Source organism: Marmota monax, unplaced genomic scaffold (assembly GCF_021218885.2).
Source record: "Marmota monax isolate L192 unplaced genomic scaffold, Marmota_monax_Labrador192_F-V1.1 WCK01_AAM20220418_F8-fsc00136, whole genome shotgun sequence".
Classification (NCBI taxonomy): domain Eukaryota; kingdom Metazoa; phylum Chordata; class Mammalia; order Rodentia; family Sciuridae; genus Marmota; species Marmota monax.
In genome coordinates, this window is record NW_026693905.1 from 4,496,190 (window position 1) to 4,521,257 (window position 25,068).

Consider the following 25,068-nt stretch of genomic DNA (forward strand, 5'->3'; position numbering starts at 1 on the left):
TGAGGATGCCAAATGCTTTAGCAAATTCCTGCTCACTGAGGTGAGTTATCCTCTGAGGATAAAATCTGTCATCAAAGATTATATGCAAGCTTCTCTTGTTTATATATTCTTACACACACACACACACACACACACACAAACACATACACACACATACACAAACAAACACATACACACACACAAACACACACACACACATGCACATGTACCTTTTTTCTCTTAATCTTATTCCCACAAATTTAGTGTGCCCCTGAAACACTACCTGCTTCATCTTGCAGCGATTTCTCCTAGAACTCAGGTACAGCTTTACTTACTGTCAGTGACCGGCTCCATACAAAATCCTAGCAAAGCATGCAAGAAGTCCACTACATTATTCAGAGAGTCCTTGTTCACATAGTCCCTCATGGTTTGTCGGAATTGCATCTTATCTAGCTTGTATAGCTTAGTGAGGCAGTGCTGGGCCTGCAATGAAGGAAGAGAAGTGAAAAAGTCACAAGTACCAGCTTAAGCTACAGATGTCGTTAACCTGAGACAGAAGCCTTCAGAAGGCAAAGACTTCCATCCATCCCTACTTTCTGGTGCCAGCCAATCCTACCAGCTCCTCCTGTCTGAATAAGAAGTAGGCAGAGACAGACTGGGCAGTGCAAGGGGAAAAACCCAAAGCCAAAGTCTAATGCTGATCCCAGGGGGAGTTCAGTATTTACACTAAGATCAAGGCTTTAAGATCTTAATGAAAATAACTCAATGTGTAAAATTTAGGTAAGTGATAGAATTAACAATGCACACTTAGAAAAACTCAAAGTCTTTATGCAATGGGAAGAAGCATGCCACTGCCATGTCCAACACATTGAAATTAAGTAGATTTAATACAGGAAGTGAGGCAAGAGGAGTAGGAAGTGAGTGTCCGGTGTGTTCCTACATGGCCCGGAGGAAAAAAATTCTTGAAACACTAACAGGTGAAAAACAAAATCCAATTTGTTTATTTATATGTCTGCATTTGAATGTGAAAATATGGTATTTCAATAGAAGTTGACCTCATAGATGGGAAAACAAGTGACAACTGACTAGGTCCTGCTATTCACAATAGCTGTGTGTTTCTTATGGTCCAGCAAATAATTTTGCCACCTGGCAAAGGAAAAGGGAACAATTCTCAGCATTAAAACCAAAGAAGACACAATCATTAACTGTTGAAGGTCAGCAGACAGAATGATCTGATATTGCCTGGAAGCATTAGGGGTTAAAAAGAAAACTCCTATCCAAAAGAAAAAACCTATTTATGAGGAGCTTTGCTACTTAAAAAGCATTTCTTGCAATGTAAGTGCATCAAATTTGACTTTTGCTCCACCTTTATGATTCACCAAGTATCTCTTTATTACAGTTGAGACACAAAGAAGTCAAGGACTTTATCTATGTTGAAACTACAAATTCTACAGCAGATTCAAAACTGGAAGTCAGGGTCATCGTACCTCCCAGTAGTTATTTCTCCCATGATACAGTACTGTCATTAAGAGTGATGTTTTTGAGGAAATATATTTAGATACCACCCACTGCCAAAAAGGATTTAAGATGATTGGTAATAGAAATCAAATTAGTATGTTGAAGAAGACTTCATCTGAACAAAAGAGATACGAGAATGTCCACAGCAATGGAATGAAATGGGAAAATGGCAGAAATCTTTAGGATGAGGGGAAAGAGCTAAGCATCTAGAAAGAAAGGGCAGCTGGGGGAGGACTGCCTTAATTGAGGATGGAGGATTTTACACAATCCGGTATAGGAATGGAAGTTAGATTAGGGAGGCAATTACTGAGAATCAGAATGGTGGGTTCTTTGTGGTAACCCAGAAGGAAATTTAAATCACATTACCATTTTGACAAATCAAGATTCAGGGAAATATACTTAAAAATTTTGAGAGGAAAAAACAGAGTATAAAAGAATGAAACTTGGATTTAGCTACAGACTTCTTGGTATGACCTTGTTATAATCGCTCCATCTGTATCCTAGTCAGATGGTTTGGTATTTTTTTTTCATCCTCTCTTTACACTGTCCTAGAAGATTTGAAATTAGGTCTTTTTATTCCCAGAGAGTTTATTAGTTGCCAGATCTCAAATAGGCTCATTTATTTTTAGTTTATTTTATTTATATAAAATACATGCTACTTGTTCTAAAATGAAGTTTACAAAACACTTAGGTAAAATGTTCTTCATGAAGAATTTAATTATCATTCCTTTAAGAATTTGAGAAGCTCTTCATTATATTAATTACAAAGTGCTTTTAAAAAATCCTAGATTGTAAAATCCTAAAGTTCAAGTGTTCCCCATTCTCTACAAAACACACCCAAAAGGCATAATTTCAAATCTACAATTTGGTGGCCCTTAGACTGTCTATATGGTCTTCCTGAGTTCAGTGGGAAGTTTAAGCAAGAATAAGATTCCCAAGCCTTAAATATTTTGATTGTGAATGAACAGACTAAATTTCTTCAAATGATGTAAAACTGATAGAGAATGAATTCCTTTCAATAACTTGGGACTATCAGCTAATGATCAAATTAATAATCTAAAAGGTATCAAGGAATCATGTGATGGAATTGCTAGGCACTTCAATAAATAACATTACAATAGTCTTCTGTTTTTACAAAAGAAAAATAACTCACAATACAAAGAGAAAAAAAAACTATAGAGTATCTAACCTGAGAAAAAGTGAAAGTATTCTTAACTTTTTAAAAGTTAGGTAACTTCTCAGTAAGGACTTATTGCTTTGGGGGGAAAAGTAACAGCTGGAATTCCAATGGTAGAGAAATTCAGAAATATCTAACTTCTTGATCCACATATTTCCCAGGGAAATTTTCTCAAATTTTGTATCTTTTGGACAATGTGTTTAGTGAACATGGGTAAGCACATATGATCTCTATAATGAGTATAGCATAAATCTACAAAATAATGGAAGAATTGCCCCATAAATCAAGTTGAAAAGCCAGATAGGGAACAGTCTGAATGCCTCATAGAAGCATTCAATACCTGGAGAGAGAAAAGCATGGCAGACAAGAAGTAACAAAGCTTCTTTTCTGATTCAGTTAGTCCTGCTTTCTGTTAATCCAGAGAGACAGGACACAGTTGTCCAAGGCAGTTTATATTAGAGAATGACACTTAGTATGTTTTAGCATTTAATTTCATGAAATTGGTCTTAGCATGAGAAGTAATGTGGTTTATTTAACCCTGAAGGGTTTTACTCATGCTGTGATAGAATTAAAAATCAAAGAATCACATAAGTATGTGCAAATATGGAGGCAATATAAGCTTTCTAATGGCTTACTAGTTATTGTTTTAAATTTTTTTCTCACTTTAACCTCAAAAATCCAGATCTTGGTCAAGATGTTCACGTTTCAAATTAATTATCTTGGTTGTTACTTCCCATATACACATTAAACTAAAATAACACAGCATAACAGAATATTTTTTTTTAAAAAAATGGATAAATAGATAGGTGATAGAAGATACATTAAGCAAGAATTCAGCATGCCAATACTATGTGAACACCTCATGACAAAACCTAACGCCAAGGAACACTGGTCCAGCATTAGATTTTGACATTATCCTAAAACTCTGCCAAGATATGCCAAAGGGTTTTCTGGACTCAGATTTGCATCCAATCTTTTTTTTCTTTCTTTTTTGTGAAAAGAATATTTTCTTAGAATTTCAATTCACATGTGAGGCAACTGCCCCAGCTCAGGCTTGCTGTGAAGATGGATCATTGGTCAAGTCAGAATGAACAAGGCACAATCAGGAGAGCTCACTGAAAATGAGCTGTAATGTTCCATTACGGAATTACACATGGCAAGCCCAAGGGCAGAGTTTCAAGTTTCACACAGTTCAAAGGGAAATGATCTCAAATATGTAGAAGTCGAGGTTCATTTTGAAGCAAAGCAGCCAGAAAACAACTGGCTACTTTTACAGTCCTGTTTTGTCCCAATAAGGGCCATTTTCCATATCTAAATAAGAACAACAAACTGAGTCTCAACTTTGACCCCTTTCTCTAATATGAAATATGCTTTTATAGTAGCCAGACAGATGATTAAAAATCATTTGTCGCAGGTCATCAGAAGCTTGCTAAATGTATTCATCTGTGCAAAGTTCTTCCAAACTGAAATTCACACATTCCAATCATCTTGCACCAATTGGTTTGTTGGTCTGCTCTAGGTAGGAGGCAGAAGTGTTTTCCCAATTAAACTTTCCTAAGCCAGTTTTAGTTGTCGAGATATCTTGTTGGATTTCTCCCATCCCAAGATACCATTAAAATGCCCTATAAAATACAATATTTTTCAGGGAACACTGACCCTCATTGTCAAAGGACTCATTCCTCAACTGGAGGGAGGGAAGAGGGAGAGGAAATGGAATCTACTTTAATTCTCTTACATTCTCTCGGAATACCTGGTGTCTCAGACGATCTCCGGAGATCCCTCGGTGTCCTTCTCCGCAACCATAGGCACATCCCAAAGACTTCACTATTTTGATGAGCATGGTGAGAGCAAGCCTATGGTTGCTTACAGGTGTACTTTCATCCTGGTACCCATGATCAAGAAACAAAAAGAAGTCTACTTACTTTGCCACTGAACCACTATTGCTACGAAGATTCCATTTTACAATTAAATAAAGTCTGTACGTTTTACAATAAGCACCTGCAATTTGAGAAATAGAATTGTTCAGGGTTTAACAAACAAACTCACTTTTCTAAAATCTATTTCATGAATTAAAAGAAAATAATTTATGCATTTTGAATAGCCTCTGGTGCTAGAACATGAACACAGACCTTTTTCTTGGAAGATATCCTTCATACCCTTGACAGCCTATTGGAACGGCTACCGGGGTGGCAGGTGGGGATCATCAGCAATGAAGGCCAATGAATTTCCTTAGAAACTACCCTCATGAGCAGTCTTCTGATAATACCACCAGGTAAGGATTACTGCTGAATTTCTTCAACTGGTCAAAGTCTAGAACTTGGCAATTTCTGCTATTTTTGAAGGATTTTTTCCAATTGTTTCACTATATTATAATTCACATGCATAAGAAAAGCAAGAATATGCAGAACTTTATAAGCATTCAGATTGATTCTCCCCTTGAGGGTCAATTGGGAGCCCTCCTGAGATGAATAATGAAAATCATTTTCATCCACTTTTTTGTCTCTTTAATCCTTACTGTGAGTGGAGAACATGATGTCCAAAAAAGGAACTTCCTTGAATCATTTCCAAAGAAGCATAAGGACGCTGTTGCTAAGGGATGATGCTGAGCCCAGTGTGGGGGAGTCATTACCTTTGGGAAGCAGCAACCTGCCTCTATCATCCTAGCTACATTTAGAGTAAGCACATTCATTGAGGACTTGGGATTCCAGCTCCTGGTCCTTAATCGCGTGTAACATTAGATAAGTTAACTAACCCCTTTTTTGTTTCCTCACCTGTGAATTAAGCACCCTAATAACTGCCCTTCCTACTTCACAGGTTTGCTGTGTAAAGCAAATGATATAATGGTGACCACTGCTCAACAACATAAGGGATTTTCATGTTAGTTACATGAACAGGTTGACAGATAAACTTTTGGGCTACACATAGAAAGAATACTCCAATGGAGGTAGGGTGTAAAAGAAAGGGCTAGGGATTTATACAGAAATTATTATCTGCCTTGATGTGATAGTGTAGATACTCCCCCCCCCATGCTATGTAGTTGGCCCTCCTTTTCTTATCCATAAACTTATCCATAAACTCATGTAGTGAATGCAGTGCTGGACCCCAGAATTTCTCCCGTCAGGAATAAAACATTCATTCTCTGAGTTGTTGGAAGTGTTGATGGCTGAAAATCCTCAGCTGACTGCCTCTGCTGGAGAGCTGCCTCCGCCAACCAACCAACTTTACAGTGTTTTCCAGGAGACAGACTACGTCCAATGACAGGTCAGTGGCAGAAGAGTGGTAAAGGCACTCCTTGCTTCACCTAAGAACTGCTTTGAAGAGTCATCTCAGCTCCAGATATATTTACAATTAAGATGTCATTTTTAGTTTGGATGAAATCTTCCCTGCAAGATTTGATAATTGTATAACTTTGGGCAAACTACTCAGTGTCCTACAAAATAGCAATAATATAATAATCTCATAAGTCAAAAAAGTAAAAATATGTAATGTCCATAATAATAGCAAAACAAATGTTAACTATTATTTCTAGGTCTAGGACACTGCTATTGTATGAGGCACCTTTATGCAAATTAGAAACACGCCTCTCTTGGTGGATGAGTTGGAAATAGCCAAGCCTCTGGGTGGATGCAGTGCTTGGATGTGAAGCTCTGTGAGCAGAGCTTGTACTGGATTTCATTCCTCACCAGTTCCCACAGTCAAGATTTTTTGGACAATATGTGGACAACAGAGTCATATAGTAGTGTCTCAGAAAAGATCACCCCAAGCAAGGGCTTATTTGGAAGATTGGTTTACATATATTTTTAAATTATTATATGTCCCTTTAAAAATTCTCTAACCCTGAAAACCCTTTGTAAGGATGGATTTAGTTTTTTATTCTTTAGACCTTCAGGTGTCCTTGGGATTTAAGTTTCTTTCATAGAGGATATTCAGAAAGATGTATCAAACTACAGGCAGAAACCAGAGTACTAAATAATATTTCAACTTCTCAGTATAAGCTAGTGGCCAAAATGGAAATAGAAATTAGATCTTCCTTTCTGTCTTAATCAATTTCCCATGTTTCTGATATTAGTGGGGCTGAAAAATTAGATAAACTTTCTGATTCCACTGAAAAGAAAAGATGTTTTTAGGGAAGAACAGACCTTTATGAATCATAAACACAAGCCACTTGACCTAGCATCACATTTTATTTTATAAATTCTTTGTCCTAAAAAGAATATCATTTTGAAAACTAACTACAAAACAATTGAATCTTGGTTGCTCTTTTAGAGACCACATTATCTCTTTTTAAAATCATCCATACTGATCAAAAGTGATAATTTTGGTCAAAATAACATTTATAGCACCAAGCTATAGTATCTAAAATAATATCTAGGTATACTCTATGATTAAGGCAGAAGAAGAAAATCCTAAAGATAAGGCTAAGGAATCCAAGAATATTGAAGCAGGAATATTTGGATCAGAATATTGGGAAGATAAATCATGAATATTGGGAAGATAAAAGTAAGCCACGAAATAAAGAAACACAGACGATAAATGTGCATTAATTATGTAGTAGGTGGGAGTAGAAAGAAAGAAGAAATTTTTATAATTTCTGCAATCCTCATTTGGATGTAAAAAATTAACACCCTATGGATAAAAATGGACAATTTATAGTTCATATTATGTCTGTAGATGTTAAAACTCTAGTATAATCTTTCACTTGTAAACACTTGACATGATATGCGATTCTTACCTGTTAGAGATTCAAATCTCTTGTTGGTTTCAATTTCTGAACAGCACATTCCAGCTACAACCTCAAATCAGTGTGAGTTATGTGAATTTAAGCTGTGGTAATTTGTATTTGAAACTCAAGAAGGAAAAAATGAATTCTTGTTGTTAAATGCAGAGTTCATATCGAGGTTTTGCCAAGGCAGAGGGAAAGAAATTCAGGAACAATCAATAATAGGAAGGCAAAACCCTCTGGGAGGTGACACACTGAGACACAAGGGAACTGAGGCTAGAATAGTTGTTGCCATGCCAAACCAATATCAAATAAATCAACCAACTAATCAAGCACCATTCTTCTCTTGCTTTCCCCTTAACTATGGCTAAAGTTGTCTGCCAAAAATATGTTATATAAATACTTTATTTAGAAAGTCCACACTGCTTCTTATGGACTGGGTATTTGTGTCCTCCTGAAATCTGTATATTGAAATCTTAAACTCTAATCTGATTATATTTGCAGATGGGCCCTTGGGAATTAATTAAAATTAAATAAGGTCAGACACTGGGACCTGGGTCCAAAGCGATTAGGCTGTCTTCCTGCACATGCACAAAGTGGAGGCTGTGTGAGCACACAGCAATGGTGGTCACCTACAAGTCAAGCAAAAGGCCTCACATTAAACCCACCCAGCTGGCAACTTGACCTTGGACTTCCCAACCTTTAGAACTGTGAGGAGTAAATTTCTGTTGACTAGGCCATCCAAACTATAGTATTTTCTTATTGCAGCATGAGTGGACTAAGATACTACTCAATTTATACCACGAACGTCTCAAGAAAGAGGCTATCCATCCTTAGTGGCCCACTGAGAATTATGGAAATGGAATGCATCTGAGGTGTTCTATTGCAGAAATAACCTAACCAGAAAATTCATTCTAACAAAGCATAAATGACGGACGATATGTGTGGATTCAGAACACTGTTCAATCTGTTTCTACTCATGCCTGCTAAAAACCTAATTAAGATATTTCTACATTCAGTACTTTCTTACTCTAGTGATTAGTTGCTGCTCTGAGTCAATAAATTGCTAGCAAGCCAGCATTGGGAAGAAATTCAGAGCAATATTTCATGAGGACACAGAAGGTGGTTCAGTCATACCTTCTCTTGATTCTTATCATTCTTCTCATAAGGGCCTCCTCCACCTCCTCCACCTCCTCCTCCATCACCTCCTCCACCTCCTCCATCACCACCTCCTCCTTCTTCTCCTCCACCATCTCCAGCTCCACTAATGGAAGGGCCCCCAAATCCACAGGTAGAACTTCCAGATACTCCTTTGAACTGGAAAGTTCCTTCACTTGGTCTCTTTTCCACAGTCTCATTTTCCTTGTTTTCACTCTTCTTTCTGTTCTTTTCTACACATGGTACTACACCAAGTTGAAGCAAGCATTCCACAATGTTTAGTGCCACATCACAGATGCGAGAGCTGATGTCATGGTTAAGGACAAGATAAACAGCCTTCAGAACCACCTGCAGAGGACAAAGATAAACAGGACAATTAAGTTACCTCTTCCTAAATAGATTTAGTTATTCTGTTTAACTAGTTATTCTTCTTCTGTGCTATGTGCATAAATCAGACAATTTTCAGATTTTCTTATCTAAGCTGCATGGGGACCTTGTATACATGCTTAATATAGACTTTATATCACCCAGAGAATTAAAATCATGTATTTTCTCAGTTAAGTCTCTCCAAACTTCCCATGATATGTACAGTTAATGGGGATATTGAAGCATAGTGAATTAATGGGACACTAATTACTCAAGTGGAAACTTGTATAACTGATATTTAAAATCAGGGTGTTTCAATTCTTTTCACTTTCCACAAATAATGAATAAAGAAGAATAACATATTTATGCTCATAATAAAGCAATACTTGCTTATTCACAATTGTATCATTATTTACCCTTCAACTTCAAATGTATAATATCTGCATTTTTAAATTATGCCCCTTTATTGATTTTAATATTTTAAATTATTTGCTAGGCCAGGTTCCCTGATGTGCAATAATAATGTTTGTGAAACATAATTATAAAATATAGCAACCCTTTCATTTGCTAATAACTATACTCAAGGAAAGCATTCTTCAGAATGCAAGTCTAAATAGTTTAAGGACTTCCATTCATTTTTTATGACTACACAGGAGGTTTGTAGTCTTGTTGCTTATATAACCAAATGAAATAAATGAGCTTCTTACTCTTTTTCTGGGAAAAAAAGAGGTTTAGAAAACACACAAATATATATTTATGTTTAGGATTCACTAAGTTTTTAGAATTATAAACATATTCTTAGATCAGATCAAATATAATGTAATGCCTAGGGAAAAACAAAAGGTTCATCTATGATGGTTGCCACATTTAAGAATTTTTTTATGTGGGTAGTTTTTTCATTTTAAGATTCAATACTTCTAAGAATCTCTATGCCCTTTTACCCAATCTTGTGAATATTGGATTTAAAGAATCAATATCTTTCTGGCCTTCATAAGAAAACTTCTTGTTCCTTACGGAAAGATCAAGCATGCCATTCTTGTGGACAAAGTTGTTGGTCCCATCGATATGCTCTGTGTCCTCCAGGTAGCTGTAATTGATGCAGGAGTCTGTGAGGCTGCGAGGCAGGTTAGCACAGGCCAGAGGTTCGTGAGGCATCTCTGGGATAGGCACTTGGTTGCAGAGCTTCCTCATATGCTCGTTGAAAAAGTCTGCGTAGCCTACGTTGAATGATGCCAATGTGGTATTGAAGGTTGCTACTGTGATAGTGGAGATCTGGGATCGCACTAATGATACAAAAGAAACATCTTAGTTTTCCTCATATTCACCTGCTACATCAGTTAGATAGTTATGCTATTATTTAAATTATGACCATGATCAGGGCTGTAGCTTTTGTAGATATATGACTTACAGTCTCAAATCTATCCTGAACTCCCATGGAACTCCTGAAGCTGTAAGTCCAAGTAATATTGATGGAGGCTATAGAAAAACTAAATTGCAACTGGCTTCCTTTAGCTGAAGCTAGGATTTACCTTTTGTTAATGCTGACTTAGTTCACTTGATCGTAACAGGTAGATTTTACACACTGTTAGATGACAAACCATATTAACAAAAACTAGTTTAACTGAACTATTTTCCCATAAGTTATGGAAGTTAAATATCTTATTTTGATCTGGTGTATTACAAAAAAAAACAAGATGGAATTTTTCTTCTCTGGTTAAAGTAATAGAATGTAAATTTATAACGAAGAATAGATACTTGAAGTACAGTTCAAAGAAAAGAGGGATTAAATTTGTGTTCCTATGAGAGCATAAGAATAAGAACAAGAATAAATTATTCTGTTAAGAGTAAAGAAAAAGAGCCTGCCTTAGATTCCATCCAGAAACACATTCAATTTGTGTAAAGCCCATAAATCACTTCTCTGAAAGAGAATCTGTGTGAAAAGACATTAGTGGCCCTGGAAGGCAATGACTTTCTTCCCACGGAAGGTGTAATCCTTCCGAAGCATGTCACAGAGGAAACTAAAGCACTAAATGCTTTGCAAGATGACCTTTAGCCCTATGGGTCTGTGATCTTTTGAGATGAGTGGCTCATCTTTGCTCTTCCTCTAAAGGTCTGGTGGTCTCAGTCTAGTCAAACGGCTCTTCACTAAGAATGACTAAACATTAAATTACCAAGTGATAACACAAGAATGGAAGTTTTCAAAGAACATAAGTAAGTGGAATACAATGAAAATGGAACCTGCGGTAAGCAGAGAGACTAAGAAACCTAAACTCCTGCCCCCAGCCCTGCCTGGGACCTACCTTCCTTGACTGTGTTTTCTCCGTGGCTGTTGGAGGGGTCAGGCAGGTCGCTCACCAGAGTGTGGTGGGAGTGGGAGTGCCTGGCGCTCAGGCTCTCCATCTCAGTAGCTGCATCTGAACTGCCCCGCCGCGTCAGCTTCCCTGAAGTGGACAAGAGCATCACAAGGGTTTTTTAAAATCTGAAAGGTTCTCTGCTGAGATTTTTGTCTTTCCTACAGACAGCAGTGAGAGTGAGGGGGTATTAGGAATAGCAGAAGGCCCAGCCAAAATAGCAAGAATTGAACTTGCCTGGGGTATAGTCAAGGTCAATATGATTGATGGAACTGCCTATGATAAGGTCAGCCCCAATCTAAGCCAAATGTCAGAAACCATCTGTTGTGGACCTGCTAACTGTCAGCTCCTGGTTTTAAGCTGGCTGTCTTAATATGCCATCCCAAACAGAAAAAAATTTTTCCTTTGCTTCACTTATTCCTTTATTAAATAACAGAGTTAAATAAAGGTCTGTCTTTAGATTAACCAATGAAAGTTAAGGCACAGAACCCTCTAGGGCCATGTTTCTGAATCTAAGAAATAGGGCCTTTAACCTGGCTAATTACACAGAATTCTTACGTAATTACTTATTTGCATTTGTTTGGCTGTGAAAATACAGCATTATTTCAGTTACTGGGGAACCTTCAGTTAGGACCAAATTTCTTGGCTGAATTAATTGTCCAAGAAAGACCCAGACTTTCCAGGGAGCCACAGGTCAAGATTCCTAAATAGGTCACTCAAGCTCTGCCCTACTTCAAAAGGTCTTTTGTGATCACCTAAAATGGTGGTTGGCCAGCCTCCTTTTTCGATGCCTCGCCTGTCTTCTCCAAGCCCAGAGAAACTTCCAAAGGAGAATGTGCTACGAGTGGGGGACACATCCAGGTGGTCCTCATGAAGCAGGAATGGCACACCCATTCTTCGGGGCCTCCTCTTCCCGGTGTGGTGGAATGGAATGGACCCTTTCCTCTCTCGGTCTTCTTTACGGCTCTTGAACTGCAATGGTAAGATATGAATAGTCAGGCACAGGGCAAAGGAAAGGTTGTAGTTTACTTCTCAAAGGGCTCCATATCCTTGAGTAGTAAAACACAAGCATAGGGAATCCAGGAAGTCATTGGATGTCATCCAACAGAAACGGGTGAAATTTCCCTAATTTGTTAAAAGAGAAAAAGAAACTAAGCAAAGGGCCACACATTTCACAGGTCTTTCTGATTGGTGGATTAGAGGAGTGTTCTCAAAGTCTGATCCCTGGACCAGCAGCATCAGCATCATGTGGGAACCTGCTTGAAAGGCACTTTCTCCAATGCATCCCCAGACGTATTGCATCAGAAACTCAAAAGGTGAGGTCTAGCAATGTGTTTCAACATGCCTCATAAGTGATTCTAATGTACACTAAAATTTGAGAATCACTGGATTAGAATATAGGATTCCTGGTCACTTGGACCAGGCTGTCCCTTTTTCAAAACTGAAATTCATTATTTTGGTCAACCAACTTCGAATATGTGCAACTGCTCACAGGATATAGTCAAAGATGATCCAGAGGAAACATTGATACAAACCCATCATTCCTACAAAATAGCTCAAGATCAAGTGTAATTAGGAGTTTAGAATTGTCTAGATAACTTGTCTCATATACCAGCGCCTGAGCCTATCTTTAGCAATTCTGATATAATTGGTCTGGGATGTGGTCTAGGCACTTATCTTTTTTATAAAAGCTCCTTAAAACTTCTATATGCAGCCAAGATTGAAAAATCTCTTTTTTTTTCCTCTTAAATGAGGACTGGTTTTTAAAAAATGATGGCCATTGCCTATGGTTTCATTTTTAATGAATGCAGTCATGACAAGCTGGACTCATAGATTAGTTAATATGTGTTATATTATTCATGGACATAATTCAGTTAATAATTTTAAAAGCAAATTATTTTCAAAATCAAAGATAAAAAGACTCTTACTTATGTGTGTGTGCGTGTGTGTGTATACACACACACATGTACCTGTGAATCTATACATATTATTTTCTATGCAATTAGTGCCATATATTTATTTAAAAAAAGAGACAGTCTGATGGGTTCAGGAGAGCATAGAAGTATTTAGCTAAAGATCTACTTTCAGATTTGGGTTCACTCTTTGGTGAACTATCTAGTTTCTAAGGGTCAAATTCTTCTCTGGAAAACAGGTAGAATAAAGAATTTCGTTGGATTATGTGAAAACTCTTTATATAAAATACTTGATGAAATGAGTTGGACCACACAAATGTAAGTTATCAGATTACTACTACAACTACCTCTACTACCGCAATGCATTATCAGGACTGAGCTTCCCACAACCCTGTGGAACTCTGAGAGTAGGAAGCACACTCATACTAATAGAGAGACTTACAAAGGCCTATAGGGTTATGCTATGTCATAGTCAGTGTTGTAACCACCCCATACTGTAACATAATTAGAAAGAAGTACCTCATGCCCCACTGAATTTAATTACTAAAATATCAAAAGGTATAAATGATCCTACTCACCTTTTTAAAAATGTTCATGCCCAGGTCTGAAGAAAGATCTGGTACTGCAGACCTTCGCAGATTGGTCAATGAAACCTTGGAAAAGGCCTCAGGGCTAAGAGATTTTTCTTCTTCATTACACTTCATGGTGAGATCCTTAACATGCAATAAAATAGACAATGATCAAGAATGTATGGCTGTTATCCAAGTATTTTGTTACTGATATATCACATTTTTTAATAGGAATACACCTACTGTTTTGATATCTATGAAGTATCTAACTTGCATGTCTGGACTTTCAAAATCCAAAATTCTACAACCTCAAAGAAGTATTTCATACTAACTTCTGTTTGTAATTTTCAGCACTGAGGCCATGTAACCCCAGAGAAAATAGAAAATAGATATCTCTTTTTCTTTTTTAGTTAAAAATATAATTTTTCCAGGGGCTGGGATTGTAGCTTAATTGGTAGAGTATTTGTCTTGTATGTGTGAGGCACTGGGTTCAATCCTCAGGACCACCTTAAAAAATAAATTAAATAAAGGTATTGTGTCTATCTACAACTAAAAAAAAAATTAAATATTTTTCTATTTAAAAATTCATTAAAGGAAATTATTACTTTGGACAGAATACTACTAATAAAGCAGAGCATATTTCTTTTCCACTCTGATATTGCTTATGTATATCTTCACAATATGCAGAAAAGAATTTTAAGCCCCAAAACTGTAAAACCCTGAAAGTCAGGTTTTTCTCTATATTTTCAACATACAATGTTGATGAGAAAGAGAGGAAGAACAAGATTCAACTTATATTAGGCAGTTGTTCATCAGAAAGCAATTTTCATGGGGATGTCACCACATTAGTATACACTCAGTTTATTTCTCCAGACATTTATAATAAATAGCAAGACTATATATCAATAAACAATATTTCTAATGATGATACTGAAATACTGAAAATTTTTGAATTATGCCAAATCAGTAAAATGGTGGTGTCCCATATTTTATGATATTGGTAACTGACAGATGACGTGTCAGAAGTCTTTATTACCTACTTTGACTACTCAGAAGACCTCATTTTCACCATTCTGGATAAACTAAGACTTACACTACCATAGCATGTGTAAGAGATGCACTTCTTTTAATGGTAAACAAGAACTAAACAACAGCAAAAAAGTCCAGCAATGAAAGATGGAAGGGAAAGGATAATGATAACCGAGGAATCCACCAATCAGACAGCACTGGATGCACAGAAGAAAGAGAGAGCATGGTATGGCCAGCGTTGTCAGTTCAAATTACAATGGACAGAGTGTCTTACTTGGGTTTTGTGAGTGTTCACTAGTGAGGGTGCTGCCGCCACCATTGAGCTACTCCTGGGTCTGGGCAGGAGAGGAATATCTGGCTCTGGAGCCTTCTCTGGTTTCTCTTCCAACATATGCCGCAGCCTTTGTAGATAGTACATCAGAGACCACTGGGTGCCTTCTTCAGACCAGTGGGGCTGGAGTAGGCAGCGGAGAACAGCAACATCAAAGTAGGTGGCATAGCGGGATCTTTGGCATGGAGGTATCACCAGAGAGGCCCTGCTCCCCAAAGTGGAAAGAAGACAATTACCCTGGCAGTCAAGCCTTCCAAGGGGGCAGCGTGACATGGCTTATAGCTCTACTTTTCTCATTTTTTCATTTATTCATTTGTTTATCTGTTGTTTGATTTGTTTGAAAATCCTAACTGGTTTTACTCATTTTGCTTTTGCTAACCATTTCTTTGAAACATACATTGAAAGAGTTTTGAAGAATGGGTAGAAATTAGCCAGGCAAAGTTGAGGTTGGGGCAGGAAAGTAAATCAGCATTTCCACTAGAACAATGCTTGCAAATGTTGTTCAGATTTTTAAAAATCATGAGTTTGGAGAGGGAGAATTCATAAGTGATTAGTTAGTTGGTGAGTAATTTGGGTGGTAGGTAATGATGAGAGTCAGAGCTATAGAAATAGTTTGTGTCAAGATGTTTCTTTTCTGCTAAGCTATGAGGTTTAACTCCGGTAGAAACAGGAATGATGTTTGTCCTGTCTACTACACTGGGCTATTTTAATTTCAGTTGTGAAAATATTATGTAAAAGAAAAAGAAACTGCAAATGCTAAACACAATTTTACTACGAGAAAATGAGATTATTTTGAAAATTCTTAGGTTATGTATCTATGTAAGATAGCAAAACAAATTTAAAAAAACAACACAAGTTTCTGAAATTTTATTATTCAATTTAAAACTTGATATATTCATTACTTAGTGTTCAATTTACTCCTAATTAAAAATAGATTCAAATGATTACTCAGCATAACACAGCAATATAAGCATGGTAGATGCAATGAACTATATGTTTGTGGCTCTCAAAATTTGTATTTTGAAATCCGAACTTCCAATGTGATGGTATTAGAAGGCGATGCCTTTGGAATTTGGAAAAGTAATTAAGTCAGGTGGGTAAACTGCTCCCCTTATTAAAAAAAAAAAGACATACATAGCTTTCTTGTTTTCTTTCTATCATGCAATGAAAAGACAGTTCTGAATCAGAACCCAATTGTACTGCCACCATGATCTGAGACTGTCAGCTTCCAGAACTGTGAGAAATAAATTTCTATTATGGATAAGCCACCCACATTAAGGTTCTTTGTTACAGCAACCCAAACTGACTAAGGCATTAGTGGGTATGTAGGACCATCCTGGGAAGCATATGATCCAGTCAGAATGACAGACAATAAATGACAAAATATAAACAGAATTTCTGGGATCCAAGATGGCATCTGGGTTCTAAAATCTAAACTTAATCACCAAGGACTTCCTTCTGAGCCATGTGATGCAGAAGGAAATTTTTGTACCTTTACCTCAACTAACAAATGTCACTATCTACACATGAAGACCTCTTACCAAAAATGCAACCACTGAGAGCAAGAATGAGAGAGTTTCCTAAATTTCTCAGATCTATCTGTATTTTGAATTGAAGATATTATGGTTTGGATCTAGAAACGTCCCCTGAAAAGCTCATGTTTTAAAAGCATGATCCCCAAAGCAGCAAGGTTCAGAGGTGGGGTTTTTAGGAATGATTAGATTATGAGATGTATAACCTCATCAGTGGATTCATCCATTTGATGGATTAATAATTTGAATAGGCTACTGGGTGTTAACTGAAAGCAAGTGGAGGTGTGGTTGAAGAAGGCAGGTTACTGGGAGTGTAGCCCCTTCACTCCTTTCTGACTACCACAAGCTGAGCAGCTTTTCTCTACCACACCTTTCCACCATGATGTTCTGCCTCATCTCAGGCCCAGAGTGATGGAGTTGGCTGACAATGGACATGGACTGAGGCTTCTGAAACTATGAGCCCCAAATAAACTTTTCCTCCTTTAGGTTGTCTTTGTCAAGTATTTTTGTCACAGCAATGAAAAGGTGACTAATACAAATCATTAATGTTTCAAGAAATTAATTTGATAGGACACGGGTATTATGAACCTTCTAATTACAAAAAAAACAAAAACAAACTATGGAGTAAAGACTTGTATGTGTGGTGAAATTTTTGTTTCACTTCACACATTTGTCAAGCGTAATTTAGTCAAATATATTTCTTACTGTGTGTTGCAGTACAAAGTTAAAGAAAAATACAGTCCTGGACAATGTCTAAAGCATTGTTATTTTCATAGCCTTTCTAGTTTCCTATTGAAGCATACCATATTTGTTATTTCTATTCTTATTAATAGAATTGTCTGGTGTGTTGAATGACAACTGCTATCATATACAATGGTTTTGAATTTCAATGTGATCTTATAGTTTAATATTCTTAAATATTTTAATTGACACCTAGGGAACTAAATATAAATTCAAATTCAATCACGTAAGATGCTGCAATACTAAATTTTTAGCTGGATTGGCAGTCATATTGAAGAAGCTTACTACAGTACCCTAAATTCTCATATATGTAATACCAGAATTTATCTTTTTTGCAGAAAGCTAGAATATTCTGTGAATACTGGTTTTGTGCCAACTTTGAATACATTATAGACTCCCACAGATTCCCTATCCACCACTTCTCATCAGCTCTATCTGTGGATACCACTTGTCTCAGTCACCAACATCTCTCATCAGGTAGATTGTAATTACTTCCTACAAGTCTTGTTGCTTCTCTTACTTCTCCACTGTTGCTCAACTGCTTCCAACAGGCAATCCAATCAACCTCAGAATAAGATTTGAGCTCTTTACAGTGGTCAACAAGACCTGTATAAGCTGGATGTGCTTACCATGTTTGCTCTGATAGGCCAGTTATCAATTATTGTCTTTCAGGTTAAATTTACCTTTTATTTTTTTAAATAAAGCTCCTGTTTTAATATCTTCTCAAATTCTCCAGCATGCTACTTGTTTCTTTCTGAGACTTTGACTGATTACACCTCTAGAAGAACCTTCCTTCTCCTTTCTACCTATTTCCTAAGAGGCTTTCTTTATGCTCCCTTTCCCCGACCCCATTCCATTTCTCTTTCTTAATGAAGCATGACCTCCTCTAAGCTTATCATTTGTACCTGAGATAATATGAATCCTCTCTTTTTTAGTGTTATACTTTTGGATTTATAAAGAAAAGACAAAGCTGGCTACCAGCTGTGTAATTTTAGGTCCTCAAGTCTTCATGACAATCATGTGACTTATGAGAGCCTGTGAAAACCATTATTTTCTTGACAAGATTTCTGTAATGAAGGCAGATATTAGCAGTTTTACAGAATTATTTCCCCCTTCAGACTTGCAGTAGTTATTTACTCTTTACTTTCTGTCCCAATTATTTTGTTACCAAATTAGATTATGGAATACCATAAATTCTTTCAAATCCCTAGAGCACTATTCCACATAAGATGCCAGTGGACCCTTCCATTGGAACCTCAAGGTGGATGGGAAGAAAAGAGGCTGTTAAAAACACAGACACTCACATTTTTAACAGCCTTTTTATTTTTTTTTTCACCCAAGACTTCTAAACCAGCACCTCTGAGGTTGGGTCCCAGGAATCTTTTTTATCTTAAATATTAACCTTGGGTATTCCTTAAGTATTCTAAATAATATTGAATGACAATTGCCCTAAAAAATATGTAGTTCACGATTTCTATACTTTTAGGCCAACATCCAAAATGATTCGTATTTGGAAGCTCCATAACTGGAATGGTATGTTGACAATTTCATTCCTGAGGGCACCAGATGACTAAACCTATATCTTTCCCTACGTACAAAGCTTATTTGACTGAAAATATTACTAACTGTACAGTGAAGTCCCATAGGCATTAACTACTTTCCAACAAAGCTTGTCAGTTCATCTGGAGATGGAATGCAGAACAGCAAGACTCCATGAACTCAAGGATGTAATCAGAGACAAAGAACATGTTATATAACTATGTAATCAAAACTTGCTAAATAAATTCACATTTCAATTGTTTAATATTGAAAGAGACTCAATTTGAAACAAACTAAGACTTTCTGTAGCAATTATTTACAACTTGAAGTAACTCTGTTTAAAGTGTTATTCAAGCACTAGTTTATTTGACTTAAAGTGTGAGTTGTACTAGTTGGAATAGTCACTAAAAAGCAAAAATGATTACTAAATATTTAGTAATCATTTAGGGTAGCATTGTCAGATGTAATTAACTGTTCTTTAACTGATAAATAATTTAAATTAACTAACTAATTAACATAAGAGTTGAAAATTTACATAACTGCTAAAAACAGTATGGGGAAAACTCATTGTATGAGATGACAGAAAAGTCCTTTCCTATTCTGATATTCTATGACACTATATGACTCAGTAGAAAAAAATAAAAAAGTGAAAATTTTATAAAGAATATGAACACAACTTTTCTTCTAAATGGTACATATAAAAATAATGAAGAGAAACACACATACAAAAAGTTAATAATGTGTATTATTAACACATTATTAATGTGGACTTGTGGATGGATTTTACTTTCAATATTTTATACATTTAAGTGATTATCCATAATTAGATTCATAAAAATTTATATACATATACTAAATAGTACATTATGGTGAAAAGAGATTTTCAAAACAGGTAAGAATTGCTTTCATCTATTTTCCAAGCACTATGGCTTTGGGAAACCAAGTTAATATTAATGAATGCTGGAAGATAATAGTAGAGAGCTTAGACGGCAAATAAGTACTCTGGAAATAATAGAGGATCTGTGGAGGCAGAGAACTCTGAAATCAGTCTTGACCCTATGCAGAATTTAATGAAGCATAAATTAAATCTATGCATATGGTAATTAAAGATGAAATCTCACATTAATTTAAAAGATTAGCTACCTGTTCACTGATGGCAGAGTGCAGGGAAGAGTGATCCTCAGTTCAATCAAGGTCAAAGCAAAAGACATGATGAATTGGATTTGTTTGATAAAAGCAAACTGCTTTTGTTGCTAGGATATTTGCTCCACTTTGTTATTAAAGTTTTCTCCATGTCTGATTAATACAGGATCTCCCCCAATGAGGGCACTTCTGAAAGGTCTATCTTGTGCATAGTCATGTCCATGGCAACCAGCCACTAGAGCTAGCAGAGAAAAGACAACATATTTTTTCGAAGTGCCACTGATTTATGTCTAATTCATACATATGGGTTTATGCATGCTGTGGTGATGTGTGCACTTGTGTGTCAAGAAATGCATAGATATGTAGACGGTTGGGTGTAATGTCAGAAAACAAAAACAAAAACAAAACAATGTTCTTCCACAAAAAGGAATTTTGGATATTTCAGTTGGTTTTATTTTTATAGGCAAATTATATTGGAACCATTGTAATTAGATTTTTTTTTCAGAGAAAAGAAACATATTTTCTGTTTATGTTTGTAAATTTCTAATTCTTACAATATAAGCTATATAATATAAGCTCATGAGTATTTTATAATCTCAAGATTTAACTTGATATAGGTTTTTATGACTTAAAAAATGTCAGGCACAAGCATAGTAAAAGAAGTAAGATATTAATTATTCTTATCCTAACTTAAAATTTGAAATTCTAGAATTTGTATTAAATAGAATTAATGGAGGAGGAATGTGCAATAATTGATATGAAGAAAAAGTGGTCATAATAATTATAATACATGAATAATGGTAATTTATTTTCATTTTTATTAGTTGCATCTGGCCTTCAAGATAACCTCCAATGATTCCTGCCTCTTGGTATTCATACCCTATTGTAGTCCCCTTCCATACCAAAGCAGGATTGGTTGGCATGATCCATATAATGGAGAAGTAATGGTATGTTATTTCTGAGATTGGGCTGTAAAAGACACTGAAGTTTCCATCTTGGTTGCTCCCTCTCTTACTTGGGGTATTTATTTGAGGGAAAGCCAGCTCAGGAGTCATGTGAAGCCCTATGGAAAAGCCCAAGGGTGAGAAACTATGGCCTCTGACCAACAGTCATCTGAATGAGCTTGGAAGCAGATCTTCCATCCCAGTCAAGCTTTGGAGGACTTTATCTCTGGCCAACATCTTAAGACACTCTGAATCACAATCACCTAGCTAAGTTGATTCTGGATTCATGATCTTTAGAAACTATGTGAGATAATAAAATTTTGTTATTGCTGCTGTTTTAAGTTAGTAAGATTTGGATGATTTGTTATACAACAATTGATAATTCATAACGATTTAGGTGCAAAGATAAACCCCTAAGTATTGGGAATGGCTGTAAAACCCTGAAGCAGGTGAATCAATAAAGACTTAGAGGAATATATATATATATATATATATATATATATATATATATATATACACACACATATATGTACTATATTTATATATAGTACAACTTTCCTTGCACAGATTGTCAAGTAGAACTTCTGAACTTTGAGGAGGCTGCTGACAAGGGTTTAATGGAAATAAGGAGGATGCTACTGGGAACTGGAGGAGGGGCATCCTTATTACTTGGTGGCAGAAATTTTCTTGCTGTGATATGGAAAGTTTTTTAAAAATGTGCCTAACAAACCAGGTGATAGAATGAAAAAGATTTCCAAATACAATGTCAAAGATATCTTCTAGTTTCTTCTTGCTAATTATAGCAAGTCAAGAGAAGAATATGAACTAAAGGAGAAATTATTAACAGTTAATCAGAGTGAACTTGATGATATTGAAAATTATCAGCTTTTCCTGATAACAAATGGTATTAAATTTATGAAATGACTTCCAAGCAAACAGAATAGCTAGTGAGCTGCTGGAAAAACAGTCTAAAGATAAGGCTAAGGGTAAGCTACAAAGTCATTTGTATAGACTCACAATGAATGATCTAAGGTCATCTCAGAATATTGCTTCAGCAGACAGAAGTCCCTCTAAAGACTATGTGTGTGTGTGTTTGTGTGTGTGTGTGTGTGTGTGTGTGTGAGAGAGAGAGAGAGAGAGAGAGAGAGAAATAGAGAGAGAGATAGCAGGAAGGGGGGGTTGGGGAGAAAGAGACAGCAACAGAGGAAGAGAGGAGTTCTTAGAAATTTAAAATCTTGTCCTTCAATGGAAGTCCAAGACAGAGATGGAATTATCTCAAAGAGATAATAATGGGTATGAAGTTTGTCTAGTTTAGTGAACCCCAATAAGATTAACAATGGACTCATAAAGTTTTAAAAATAATTATATCAACAAAAATACTTCTAGAGACAGTGCAAAAGGAAAAGAAGCTATTGTATCCCTAAAATTTTACCAGCAAGAAACAAGCTAAGAAAATTATTCAGCTGTAAATGTATGCTATCTTTCTCAGAAAAGGAAAGTTGATTTAGAGGATAAAATCAAGAGTGGGACTGAGTCCTAATCAAAGGGCTTCCAGTGTTTTTCTAGCTTCATTTCAAAACTGCTATGAACCAGTGCCTCCCAATTGATCCCTTTCAATAGGCAGGTCCATAGCAGTTATGTTATATTTGCTTCACTGTGGTATGTTGGGTGTGTTGGGTGCAGATAACTCATTTCTTTAGTCCACAGGCATTTTTAAATACTTTGGAAACAGCACATATGTAACTGGATGGGAGAAGCCAATACTGATAGTCAAAATATTAGTTTGGAAACAGGTGCAGAAATCCAAGTAGGAAATGATAAGGCTCTGAATAATTGACTATGAGATTGGAGACAAGGGAAAGGATTTGAGAGATTTAAGGAGGTAAAAGACTTTGTGTGCAGTGAACTTCAAGTTTTTGACAGGGTCAATAGTGATGCCATCTAGAAAAGTGGAAATGAATGAATAAATGAGTATTTACATAATACCATGGATTATTTACTCTAGCACTGTTTTGCATATGTTGATGTCTATAAAGGGTCGGGTATTTTTCCTGAACTATAATGTTTGATCAACGTCACCCCATTTTCCCCTCCTCTGAGCCCTTAAAAATCACATTCTAATACTCTCTGCTTCTATGAGATTGTCTCTTTTAAATTTCACAAGTAAGACATTTGTCTATGTCTTGTATATGTTACTTAGCATAGTATCATGCAGGTTCATCCATGCTACAGAAAAGGTAGTTCTTATTGTTATTCTGTGTCCTAAGTAATTACATTTCCTCCACATACAATTTAATTATGTTCTTGATAACTTTGAATGTCATTTTTGTCATCAAATTAAATGAGAGCTTTCTGGGGGTGGGAGTGGTCATGATAGTTATTTTTTGAATAAAGGCAATATGGGAGGAATTTGTACATCTTCCAAAAGACTGCAGACAGACCTTAGGAAACCACCCTTAATTCTCATCTGAGAGTGTTCACAACGTATGGAATCTTCCCTTGGGTGTAGGCAGAACCTTTATCTTGCTCATAAGCAGCAGAACATGGCAAAGCTAATGGGATGTCATTCCCATAATTAGATTACTTTATATGACAAAGGTGATAAGATGTCACTCTGAGTTTATCTGGCATTACAAAGACCATGAACAAGCAGACTGGAATTACAATTTGTAGTCCTTGCTGGTTTTGAAAAAACAAGCTACCATTATGTGAGCTAGCCTATGGAGAGGATCACGTGGAAATGAACTTTGGGTAGCCTCTACGATCTAAGAGCAGGTGCAGCCAATATCCAGAAAGAACACAAGGATCTCAGTCCTATATCACAAGGAGATGAATTCTGTCAACAACCCAAGGGAGCTTGTAAGTGGATCTTCCCCTATTCAAACATTTGAGGAAATGGCAGGCAGCCCATGGTGACACCCAGGTTACAGGATGCTGAGATCCTAAACTAGAAGAAACCCAGCTAAGTTGTGCCTGGATTTCTTCCAACAGAAATTATGAGGTAATAAATGTGTTTTGTTTTACTAAGTTTGTTGTAGTTTGTTATGTAGCAGTAAACAAAACAAAACAAAACCTAATACAAAAATCATAGAAATCACAGAGCAAATTGGGTCAAATATAAGGACACTGCACTAAATAGAGCTATCTGAAAATGAAATAAAAAATAAGAAAATACTAAATTCCCTATTGCTTAAAATCCTCAAGCAGTTCAATGCCACTAATGCATCAGAGAGATGATAGGAGATTGGATTACTCTCAGAGTTGCTTCCACATTCATGTGTAATTTCATTGAGAAAGAATAATTGTATATATTCTATATCGAAGGCATACAATGTGATTTTTTGATGTACATTTAGATTGTGGAATGATTAGATTAAGCTAATTAGCAAATCCATCGCTTCACATATGTATCTTTGTGTGCATGTAGAGAAAAAATTTTACATCTACCCTTTTAGTAATTTTGAAATATTCAATGAATTATTATTTATTATAATAACAAACTACTGCTCTGTGCAAGAAATCACTAAAGCCTATTTCTCCTCTTCTCCTGAAATCTTGCATCTTTTGATCAACATCACCCATTTCTCATCCAAACCCCTCCCCAACCTCTGATAACCACCATTCTACTTTCTACTTCAATGAGTTCATCTTCTTTAGTTTCACATATATGTGATTTTAAGTACTCATCATCACTATTGACCTGGGACGTAAATGAGTGGATAAACAAAATCCATTTTACTTACTACATAACCAAGGTTGCTTTCAATCTTCATATTATCACCTAGCAGATGATTATCTAATTAGGTTACTTGCTTTTAAAGTTCCAATAAAGATGCAAAGATAAACACACTTTTACATATCATTTTTTAAAGCATAACATATAGTATTGGGGTTAAAAAAGGAATTGCATTTATAATACTCTGTGTTTTCAATAATTTTAAGATCTTTTGAAAACACTGTATTCATGTAACTTGGATCTGGTACCAGATGGAGGTAGACTGTTTAAAAATTATCAAATGAAAAGGTAAACCAGATATTAGGAGGAAATATCTGTTAAT

At 36.1% G+C, this 25,068-nt stretch overlaps 1 protein-coding gene across 5 annotated transcripts in view; it reads right to left on the reverse strand.

Moving 5' to 3' along the window:
- Unc80 (unc-80 homolog, NALCN channel complex subunit) overlaps positions 1–25,068 on the reverse strand; it is a 187,185-nt gene that overhangs the window by 142,926 nt on the left and 19,191 nt on the right. For 4 of the 5 annotated variants that reach the window (XM_058585194.1, XM_046462896.2, XM_046462897.2 and 1 more), the window contains exons 8-15: positions 15,055–15,316; positions 13,761–13,895; positions 12,025–12,241; positions 11,219–11,359; positions 9,933–10,201; positions 8,532–8,900; positions 4,410–4,556; positions 315–462 (exon numbers count right to left, since the gene is read on the reverse strand). In XM_058585194.1, the coding sequence (XP_058441177.1) occupies positions 315–462; positions 4,410–4,556; positions 8,532–8,900; positions 9,933–10,201; positions 11,219–11,359; positions 12,025–12,241; positions 13,761–13,895; positions 15,055–15,316 (1,688 nt within the window). The remainder of the gene's footprint in view (positions 1–314; positions 463–4,409; positions 4,557–8,531; positions 8,901–9,932; positions 10,202–11,218; positions 11,360–12,024; positions 12,242–13,760; positions 13,896–15,054; positions 15,317–25,068) is intronic. The other variant, XM_046462898.2, reaches the window with a different exon arrangement.